General features: G+C 35.5%; 1 protein-coding gene across 7 annotated transcripts in view; it reads right to left on the reverse strand.

Moving 5' to 3' along the window:
- Positions 1–11,509, reverse strand: part of LOC129244736 (proton-coupled zinc antiporter SLC30A2) — a 36,040-nt gene extending 24,531 nt beyond the window's left edge. Inside the window, exons 1-2 of one of the 7 annotated variants that reach the window (XM_054882544.1) lie at positions 11,385–11,509; positions 7,622–8,277 (exon numbers count right to left, since the gene is read on the reverse strand). In XM_054882544.1, the coding sequence (XP_054738519.1) occupies positions 7,622–8,128 (507 nt within the window). In that variant the 5' untranslated portion in view covers positions 8,129–8,277; positions 11,385–11,509. Of the gene's footprint in view, positions 1–7,621; positions 8,518–11,379 lie in introns of all 7 variants that reach the window. The other 6 variants (XM_054882543.1, XM_054882541.1, XM_054882539.1 and 3 more) reach the window with 6 other exon arrangements.
- Positions 11,510–11,735: the final 226 nt, after the last annotated feature.

The following is an 11,735-nucleotide window of genomic DNA, read 5'->3' on the forward strand; positions in this document are numbered from 1 at the left end:
GGCCGGGTCGATTTGTGGGGAGGCAAAAAAATCGCCCATTGCTCTGTGAAAATCATATTCTAGGGATCAAAATGAGAAACTTTGCCGAAGGAACCATACCTCTAAAACGAATTCTGATGTCCCCCAATTTGGGTCGAACTTTTTAGTTTCTTTTCTCATGTAAAGGCCAAAAATGGTGATATTTTGAAATGATTGTATGAGGAACCCCCCAGGGGAGTTCCAGGGGATGTGCCACTGGCATGGGTGGATCGGCCGTCGAAAGTTAGTGGGGGTCGGTCGTACATTTAGACTCGATTGGAGCACTCTAAATGGGTCAAAGTGGGATTTTTCGTTCGACCCAAATTGGGGGACATCAGAATTCGTTTTAGAGGTATGGTTCCTTCGGCAAAGTGTCTTATTTTGATCCCTAGAATACGATTTTCACAGAGAAATGAGCGATTTTTAAATCGACCCGCCCTAATGTACAGGTATTATAACCATTTAATTTTAATTTTAAAACTTGCCATTCGGTTTTGTGAAAAGAACCACGCAATTCTTTGCAGCTCTGCAAATATGAAATTCAAAACTTTGCCAACTTTGCAGAAAACTTTAAACATAGAATTGGGGTCTATAGTGTTCCTAGTGTGTGCTTTTCATGAAGTGGCTTCACTTCACTGCTACGTTTTAAAATATTTTGCAGACCTCAACACAAACAAACTATGCACATTTGAAAGGTGAAATTTCAAATAAAGCTGCATGGACTTTTTGAGGTTGTTGTAGCAACATAAATTTTGCCCAAAAAGCTTGTGTATTTTACGATGAAAAATCTGCTCATGAAAAAATACTTGGTTTGGGAACACTGTTGAAGTGACAGTATTTGTCCGAATATATGTAAGTCGTTCCAGGTCATTCCGGTAACGTGGAAACGACTGTCATGGGAATGCATGAACTTTGGTCGATAAATTGATCGAAACTGGTTTAAAGGAACTAAAATCAAAATTTGTGTCAATAATTTCTTATTTAGAAGTCAAAATATATATTTAATGGGGAAATAAAAAAAAAATAAATTTTATGCAGAATTCATTTTCAATTCATTATTAAGTTTTTAAGTAAAAAATTAAGTTTCAGCATGTTGGGAAAACTATTACTAAATAAAGAAAAAAAATAAAGATTTGGGACTTAAAATGATGTGTAGATTTTTATTGGGTCTCATTTTCTATGACCATTTATGGGTTAAGGTAATGTAAAAAAGCTTTTAACAAATTTACTTTGTGTTAATTAGTCTGCCTAACACACACTGTTGCATTCACATTGAGTTTTCTAATATTCATAATTATTTGTAGATGTAAACTAATTTCGAAATTTTTCGTCGTTAGCCTATTTCTTAGTTCGATTTTTTCATATTTTAAAATTATCGGATACGGTAGAACATATTTTGAATTCATACAACAACAAAAAAAGGAACAAAAATGCCACACATACGTATTTTTTTATTCAAAAGTGCTAAGAATCGAATGACGCATTTGTAAAAACAAAGAAGTGGGTACTCGCTTGCCATGTAACATTCCCGCTTGCGCAAATTAAGCTTAAGCAAGTTGGGGAATGCAATTGGAGTGACGGTGCTCGGTCGGATATAAATCCGGACCATTCCGGTAACGTAGAAACGACTCTCATACCAGTCGTTATGACGCTTAGATTGAGAGTACGGCGAAAACAACCAATCTTTGTGGTTTTGAAACAAAAATAATAACATACAAGAGTATTTTATTCGAGATGGTCGCCGTAGCCGAATGGCTAAGTGTGTGTCTACCATTTTATCGAATGATAAAAACCTCCGAGTGTATTTCTACTATGAAAAAGCTCCTCATAAAAAATTATTTGCCATTCGGAGTCGGCATAAAACGATTCATACCTCTATCATGCATACATATGTCGGCAACGTGGGAATACAATTGCCTTAAATTACAAATGCTGGTAAGGCAGTGCGGCCTAATGAGCTATAGCAATACTCGCTAGCGGCGAATCTTACTCGATGTTGCTTTCGCATGCAAATTTTTCGTGAAGTTAATCGATCATAGGGATAGCGAGCGGGGAAATGGCGAATAGGAATAATATTTTGTAGTTTGATCCGAGGTTATTCGCTCAACTACAGAAAAGAAAAAAATCGCTTTTTAATTGCCTGCCTTTAGCAACGTGAAAAGCTTAGGCAGAATGCCAACATTTTTAGACCCTGGTCAGAGCGATGAGAGCCTCCCGCAAGGTTTGGAAGAGTTCTCGTGCAGTCCCAATAGATTTTTAGTCAAAATAGACCCTTTCTTTCTGCTCAATGCTCTTGAAGAGTTAATTGAGCTGCACAAAAAAGCAGTATTCTCTTGGACTCTTCTAACCCAACCTGCACTATGAAAGCAGTTCGGTGAAGTCCGTCTACTCATTCGATCAAAGATGTAAAGTGCCAAAATGCTTTGCCATGAGTGCTTTCTTTCTTTGTCGAGGAGGCCTGCAACAACGTTCTATCAGAGGCAACAATTAAGTCACTGCTTAAAATGGGTGTCGAAATAAGTCTAATCAAGCCTAAATGCAAAACTCACGACGGCAAAATGGTCGTGGAGAAGAGCGGCGCATTTCACCCTTGACAGATGGTTTGGAGCACTCCATAAAGGGGTTGTTCTCTCATTATTCTGGGTCATTGCGTTAAATACCTCTTGGAAGAACTTGAGCAAAGTGCCGTCTGTGATGTGGAAATTATTGCTAAGGGAAAGTTTTTGAACACTCTGTAGCAGCTTACGCAGATTCACCTAAACTTGGTAATCATCATTATTTGCAAATTTACTTTTTATGCTCGCAAGAGAAAGCTCGTTCTATTTTTATCCTCTGGAAAGTAGTATATTCGATATTCTTGTAGTTCAATTATTAATATTGGATACGCACGATTGCGAAAAAGACAGCAAAGGCAAAGGTCGCTTTATATTCCTGCGGCAAGGTCATTGTAACAAATGGCGCCTGTAGCGTAAAGTAATTTATGGGCTTTATGAATCTAACCTATTATAAAAACTGGAGAAGAGAATGTTGGCTAAACAGTTGTAGAGAATGCAAAGAGCTGCCCTCATTCACATCAGTTGGGCTCAACCGAGGACCCTACTCTAAAGCTTCAATGCTAAATAATGTATTCGCAGAGATTAAAAGGAATGGACAGTAAATTTTTATGTTATAAACACTCCAGAATTTTTTGAAACTTCGTGTTCATCTCGCTAAGGCTGACTCATGCACACTTACTTAGAGTGGATGGATTCTTCTTCAACCACATTCTCTCAAGAGACGATTGATCGTAAGAAGACATTTGGAAACATACTGAACCTGTATAAGGATAAGAAAAATTAAATGACAGGTATAATAGAAAAAATTAAATCTGCAAATTAAAATCTGCACAATACAGCAGCGTTTCCTATTAAACAATTGGTTATCTATTGATCTATCGTTACTAGTTTAACGCCCGTTAAGCGCGATTAAATTATTTTGGTCTCTTTGGTATTTCTACCAAGTCAAATCAAGGTTATGCTCAAAATTAGTCAGAGAAAGCTAACTTTCTCTTTAGACATATCAGCATATTTCGCTGTCACGTGGAGATGGGAAAGGGGCAGATAGAACATTTTAGAAAATTGAATGGATGAGAAGGCACAGTTGAGGTGTTATATCCGTGCAAATAGGAAGAGGCGGTTCCTTTGGTTAGTTGCGGTCTTCGAAGCTGCTTAGCGCGCGCTGGACGCCACTCAAGATTGCCTGGTTCCGCAATGTTTTACCCTCGAACCGTCCGTTGTTTATCATGAAATTTCTGAGTCTAACAAAGCCACATGTCTCGTTAGTGGTGGCCAGAAAAGCCAAATATTTGCACGATTTCAGTTTTTTCGCATTTCAAATTTAACAAACATTTTTCATCATAGTTTAAGTATTTTTAGTCTGGATTTTTAGAAAATTTTAGAGGATGCAGTTTATATGCAGTTATAATGAAGTACCAATTTAAGAGGAAGCCTGGTTTATAAGGTCAAACAAATCAATTTCCTTTTTTTCGTTTTAAGCGATTCCTAATATAGGGTGATCAATTAAGAGGAGTTTTTTTCATTTGCGTTTTTTTACAGATCGCGCGCGAGTTGTGGCAAACTGTCATCGTGGATTTGTTGAACAGCGTTTGGCATTTCATCATGGAAAGACTCACACCGCAACAACGTCTACAAATTGTTCAACTGTATTATGAAAATCAGCGTTTGAAGAAGATACGCTGTTTTCGAGCAAAATTTTGTTCAGCGATGAGGCGCATTTCTGGCTCAATGGTTACGCCAATAAGCAAAATTGCCGTATTTGGGATGAAGAGTAACCAGAACAGGTTCAAGAGCTACCTTTACACCCAGAGAAAACAACGGCTGATAAACCAGCTACGATTGAAGCTCTGGAAGCCAACATTACGCGTGTTATTCACGAAATGCTCGAACGAGTGATTGAAAATTGGACCTTCAGAATGGACCACCTTAAGCGTAGTTGCGGCCAACATTTGAATGAAGTCATATTCAAAAAGTAAATGTCAAAGAATGTCCTTTCAAATGATAAATAAAGGTTTTGAACATAATTTACATTTTTTTTTTTTTAACTATTGAAAAAAGCACCTCCACCCCCCTATATATTTCAGAATATTCACACAAAGTAATATAACAGAGCCTAATTCTCAATATTTCCGTAGATACAAAGCCAAAGGTAGGCGAGCGTTAGGTTGTTACGCTGTGACCGGACAGCTATAGTACAAACTTTATCTTCTTTTCTCGAATTTTCATTTTTATAATTTCTTTGAATTGGCGTACATGAATAAAAAAAAACTAATGAACCTTTTGAAATGAGTCATAGCTTGTTCCCTTCAGTATTAAATTCTCTTCTATTTGAACTAACAAAATAGATAAAAAAAAAATTTTCAAGATTTTTATACCTTTTTTTTATAGAAAGGCATTTTTTTCTTTAAAACCTCCAGAAATTTGAAATTTTCGAATTTCTCTCAGTTTTCTTAGTTCATCTAGAATAAAAAATCATGATAATTAGAAATCCATTTGAATTTTTTGCTTTAGATAATAATTACGAGCTGTATCTTGTACGCCAGTTGGAAATTCCAGCGTTTCAGCATTTTTAAATGTTCATTAAAAGATAGAAAAAACTTTGCAGTATTAAAGTAATTTTTTCCTTATAAAAAAAAATCGCAAAGAGATGCAATTTTTAGACCCCATAAACCAGGCTCCCCCCTTAAAGTGATTCAAAATTCGCGCTGATTTCTGATTTGCTGTTTCTATTAGATTTCTGGTGTTACACATTTTCTTCAATATGAGTGCGAGTAGAACGAATTTTTTTGTGGAGAAAGTGAACAAGACCGCCTGGCAAAAAAAAAAAAAAAAATTACCAGTCTAACGGTTAGACGCGATAGAAGTGAAACCTTCCGTAAAACAAACTGAGAGAGAATGAGACGAAAGCAGCATTAGGGGCGGGATAATCATAGGTTCATTATATTATTGCTATAAAGTTCATATTTTATTTTCTTCATTTTATTATTATTCATCCTCAATGTTTTCAATTTCAACAAATGATACGAGTGGCTTATGATAGCTAAAATATGATACAAATGCTTTGGTTTCGATGTTGTCAACATATCTTTGAAATACCGCGTCAATTTTTGTTTTTGATCGTGTTGTCGATTCAGTGCGATTGTTACACATTTTTAAATTGAATGTTGTATTGAGAAAGTCAATTGAAGGAACCGCTGTGTCCAATGCAAAATTTACGTTAAAATCGCCACTTAAAATCATTGGAACTTTATCGTAATCTTTTCTAAGTATCCGCGATACTTCTGGTGTATACTTTATTAAATTTTCGTGAATTAATTCCGTGATGCTATTTATTGATTTTTTTTTCTGTCGATATTCACGACACTTTTCTGCATTATTTTTCGGCATAATTGCGGTAAATATTTAAAAATGAAAATATTTACGAATATAAAAATACACACGCGGTTGCTATTATGAGCGTCCCCAGCAAAACCTGCGTGACCGAAACTCTAACACAATTACATTTTTTTGAATGTTACAAACACATATGCACGCAGGTTTTGCTGGGGCGTGACCGAAACTCTAACACAATTACACATATGTACTCGTATTTGTTTGAAAATCGACTTTTTTTTTTGGTTCTCCGTCACCTTTGGAAAATGTGTAAACAGTAAGTAAACTTTATTCAAATATTTTTCCTCATTTTTGCATCAGTAAAATTAAACAAACGCCGTAGCCGAATGGGTTGGTGCGTGACTACTATTCAGAATTCACAGAGAGAACGTCAGTTCGAATCTCGGAAATTAAGGAAAACTATTTTTCTAATAGCGCTCACCCCTCAGCAGGAAATGGCAAAACACCGAGTATATTTCTGCCATGAAAAAAGCTCCTCATAAACATATCATAAAATAAAATAAAATAACTGTATAAAAAAAAATTTTTTCTTGTGATTCGAACCAAGGATTTTGGATCGGAAGCTCACATTGCTAGTCGCTCGGCTACCGCGCCATGCTGTCGGCGCTGGCCTAAAAGTTATTTAGTTCGTCGCTACGTTTATATCAACATATAATATAACGCTTCGTAGCCAAGAGTGTCGCTTTTTTCGTTTCACTTTTTCTCAAATCACTCCCAACGATTCTAAAGAAGTTTTCACTTCAAAAAAAAAAAAAAAAAAAAAACTAGGCACAATTTAACACCATTTTTGAGCCAATTCGAACTTGCAGCAAAACTCATTGGGCTATGAAATTACATTCTCAAAATTTTTCATGCAATTAATTTTTAATTTTTCAATACTTTGTAGAAAGTTTGTAACTATAAATTGTACGGTTTTTGCTGTAGTATTAGCTGCAGTATTTTTATGAAAAGCCATAACTTTGGAATTTTTTGCGCTGCTTTTATTGCGAACACTGTTTTATTTCGCGCTATTAGTTATGCAAAAAATACTCCGATACGCACTGGATTTCTTGTATTTGGAAGCTAACCTCTCACGAACATTTTTAAGAGGCGTGTTTATAATCCCAAATATGTTAAAAATCATTGAATTAATTTTTAAATTACAACATATCGATGGAGTAGTGTTTTTACGTTAGTTAAATTTATCAATTACTTCTGACAATCATCAAAGTTTTACAAATAATGGTAACGTTATAAAATGCTGTCTGTGTGTATGTACGCTGGTTCGTAAATACCTGTATTGTATTGTTGTACATAGGTCGTAAACTTCAAATGGTTAAAAATATATTTTGGACCGCATAAGTCATATTATGAATTTTCACATAGTTAAGAATGATTGTTTGTGGTTTTGAGTCATCTTAGCAACTTTACAACATAAGACAATACGACACTTGCGACAACTTGTGAACCACCTAATTGTGTTGGTCACTACATTTTCGTATATGAAATTTGCCTTAGCGCAGCCATGCCGGATATTTTCCGGTATTAGTGTTAATGCCAGGGCATTGTAACTACAATTATTTCAATTGTGTAATGCTGCATTGTGTGCATGTAAATAAATATATATATATATAATATAGTTTTTGTGAACGTATGAATGTATGAACTACACTTGCATTGTTATTCTCGCCTAGCAGTGGCACTTCCATGGTTGTATCATCAGCTTCAAAGGCATCCAACAATAGTGACGTTGACGACGATTTCGATGCCGTAGCAACCAAATTCGTTTCTGTTGCTGTTGCTCGCATGGGTGCTGCTCGTGGCTCATTTATGTTATTTGTAGAGAGACTGTCGAAGGGACTGTATTCCCAACTGCCACTCGCACTGCTGCTAATATTCAGACTATTGTTGCTACTGCTGCTGTTGTTGGTGTTGGTGCTTACAAGAGCATTGCGGCTGTTACGCATCGTTGTCACACGATTGTTGCCATTGACACCACTGCCGCTGCTGCTGCTGCTGGAATCATTGCTGCTATCAGTGAAGAGCAGTGTTTTTTGTAGATTCTCAGCGGCTGCATGGACGTTTATGTTTGTTGTTGTTGACGCATTACTGTCTTTTGTTGTTTCGTCTGCATTTTCGCCACCGGCGGCAGCCTGTTCAAGAAGTAGCTGATATTTTGACATAGTTGAAATATATTTACGTAGAAAAAAGTTTATTGTATGGGACTATATTCTGCTATATTTATATATATGTATATATTTTTTTCACTAAGGCCACTGGACTGAGCGTGTGAGTTTTTGCTGTTGCTATTTGTGTTGTTATGCATGCAACGCTGATTGTCGCGTGTGAGTTAAGTAAAAAAATATACAATTGCCTTTATTGCTGATTGTGTTTGTAGTTGCTACGTTATGACACTGGTTAATTTTCAATTGCTTTGCGCATTTGAGGTGATAGAGTGTAAAAAAATTGTATTCAATTTGCATTTCTTCGCCAATTTCAGCAATAATTTGTGTGCTCTTTGTGCGGAAAATAATACTCGGTTAATTTGTGACACTGAAAAAAATTGGCGATGCTGTAGAATTTCACAGAATATTAGAGTTCATTTGTTTATTATTGTTTTTTTATAACGTCACTACTTTTATTACACATATTTTATAATTTTCTTTGGTAAAAATTGTTTTTTATTTATCAATTATTTTTATAGCGCGTTGGGACATATTAAGTGATAACTAAGAGATATCACTATATGCATCAATCAACAGGGAAATGAAAAGAAAATACTCCAGTGAGTCTATTATGAGGTGAAATATAAATTTATTTTTGTAACCTATTTACACTAAAAACTTCTTTACGGTGAGCAGCTCTGTTAAGTGCCAGACAGTTCTACCGCAACGGAGTTAACTCTCACAACTACTCTTTGTTTATAATGACTGTGGTGACTAATTTTATTTAATAGTCGATGTGCGTACATTTTCATGTAAAGAGTTCCATGTTTTTTTGCTTACTTCTTTAAAATGATATACACATTTTTTTATATACAAAAAATAACGACTTTTTAGTTATAAAAAAAATAAATATATAATTGGCGCGTACACTTCTAGTAAAACTCCAAACAGAAAAACCGCAACGCACGGTATACTCCTCATTAAGATCTCGCACCCCTTCCACTAATACCCTTCCATAAGTCAATTCGGAGTCATCTGCCATCGAACACTAAATCCTAGTTGTGATGTGATCATATTAGACGGTTTTGTGACTGCCGTTATAAAGCGATCCGATTTATAGAGAAACGATCGAGATCAATAAAGTCTTCTGAGCAATTCGTTAAAAAAGTATTAGAAATCAGGAAGAAGGCTTAGGACTATTGAGTTGATAAAACACCTTCCTTTATGTTTTTAAATTGTTTTAGGACCTTACTGTACATATAATCTTTTTTCATAATGATTGGCATTAGAACAAAAGTAAGAAAGAAAGTAAAAAAAGCAATTCTCATCCGGCACACTTGTTATGTATGTCATAGATTTTTTTTTGTTATAAATGAACTCTAGTTACTTTTCTTCTACGCGAGCACTATAAAGAGTTTAAGAAATCAGTTGAAGTGACGGAAAATCGTTAAATTTGAAACATTTTAGGACTCATTTTCAATGAACTTCGGAAGTTTGGAATTATTTTAAAATGTTTCTGAGTTTGTTTTTAATATACGACAATGTAGTGCGTTATTGAATGACTAATTAGCGATACAAAAAACCAATTTTACGGAATTGTTAATAACTTTTAAGCGGCTTAAAAGAATTACGCTCCGTTTTGGGAATACTAATATTGGGGTCCAAACGCGTCGATTGGTACCTACCGTTTATTGCCAATATCTGATAAATTTTGGCGCCCTTACATCATCTGAGATGATTTTTTGGAAAATTGTTTTTTGAAAACTGAATTTATTTATAAAAAACTCACAAAATTCATATGTATGAATGCACATATGCGCAGTTTTTTAAACGAGTGTGTTCTTTAAGAGAAAATCATTAAAAATGTAGTCGGGTTGATAGTCGTTTCATAATTTTACTTTTAACTATTGAATTCCCCGTCACCAAATAGGAAATTGTGCCATCGTAGCCCAATTGGTTGGTGCATGACTGCAATTCGGTAGTGCTCGGGTTCGAAACCCGCTGCAGGCATGAAATTTTGTTTTTATGACAGCGGTCGTCCCAGCGGGAGGCAATGGCAAATATGTAAGTGTATTTTTGTCATTAAAAATCTCCTTATAAAAAAACCATCTGTCGTTTGAAGTCGGCTTAAAACTGGGACATACAGTTTTGAGCAACATCAAGACGCACACCACAAATCGGAGAAGGTGCTCGGCCAAATACCCAAAAAGGGTTAACTAGTATATATATATTTATATATATACATATATATATATATATAGACATAGCGCAGCGAGTAAAGATCCAGCGGCTTCGTTGGCTGGATACAAGCGCTCCGGCTCTGAAAGCATTCGATGCGATACCCGCTAGTGGTAGCATAGGAAGACGAATGCTTCTTCTACGTTGGAAAGATCAGGTGGAGAAGGACTTGGCTTCACTTGGCGTCTGCGACTTCTGCAAGTGTTTTGCTGCAAATGCACCTGACTTTTAGGGTGTGCATATAGGAAAACTGCCTCAAATCGTTGTTCATACGCAGGACCCATTTTGTAAAAACAACGTACGCTTTCTAAATGTCTCCCTAAATTAACAAATTGCACAACGCGTATTGCGAAAAGATTCGTCTACTGGGCACCATTTACATTTTTTATAACAGATCTCTAGGATTAAATTTTGCGGGCCACGTTTCTAGTAGACAAACAATATATTTATATACACATATATTGGATTTTATAAAACTCCCTTTAAATACCGTTAGATAGAATTACAATGAATTAAAAAAATGATTCAAAATGTTTTCTTAATTGAACATTAACGTCCGTTACGCCACGTACGTCAATACGTATGTATTTATGTGTTTCTATATTCTATTCTATTAAACCTATTATGGCTACGGCTTTACTCTTGTGTACTTATTCATTTTGTCTAATTCTCGTTCTTGAATGATTAATTTTCGCATCTACGTACATATGTAGCATTTCGATTCACGAAGAGAAAGTAAGTAGGCTAAGGAAGTGGAATTTTGCAATGTTTGGAGTGAAACTGTAATTAGCAAGTAAAACTTTTAAATATTATTAATTTTGATTTCAATTTCTTCTCCTTGTATTATAATTATTTCTAAATTTTTCCTTTAACTTTCACTTTAGTTTTTCACATTTTATTATTTTTATTATTGTTTAATAACATTTATATATTCCATTTCTTTCAATAAATCGCACGCTGAATTGTTCTTCCCGGTCACTGAATTCGCGCTTTGCAGGTAAAAAATAAATAAGTAAACAAAAGATCTTCACTTCACCCGCTATCGATGTTCACTTTACACAATTTTCCCGAATCGTTCAACGCATTTCCAATCCCGTTCATTCACCACGTATTCAACATGTCGTTACCGGGTGATCGCACTGTTGTGCTGCTCTGCTCTTACTGAATGAGCAATTGGGCGGGTTGGGCGTTCTATGATCACCAAAAGCCTTACATGTGTAAATACATATCTCGTATTGTGTTGTTGTTTTTTTATTTGCGATAATATCACACTCATCGGTTCACCCAGGCGTTCACCTCTATTTTCGCCAACATACTGCTTGTGCTCATTCACACTCTTCATTCCCTCTTAATCTCTCTTCTCTCTTTCTCAATTCTCCTCTCTAGT

The sequence above is a fragment of the Anastrepha obliqua genome, chromosome 4, assembly GCF_027943255.1.
Source record: "Anastrepha obliqua isolate idAnaObli1 chromosome 4, idAnaObli1_1.0, whole genome shotgun sequence".
NCBI classification, from domain to species: Eukaryota; Metazoa; Arthropoda; class Insecta; order Diptera; family Tephritidae; genus Anastrepha; species Anastrepha obliqua.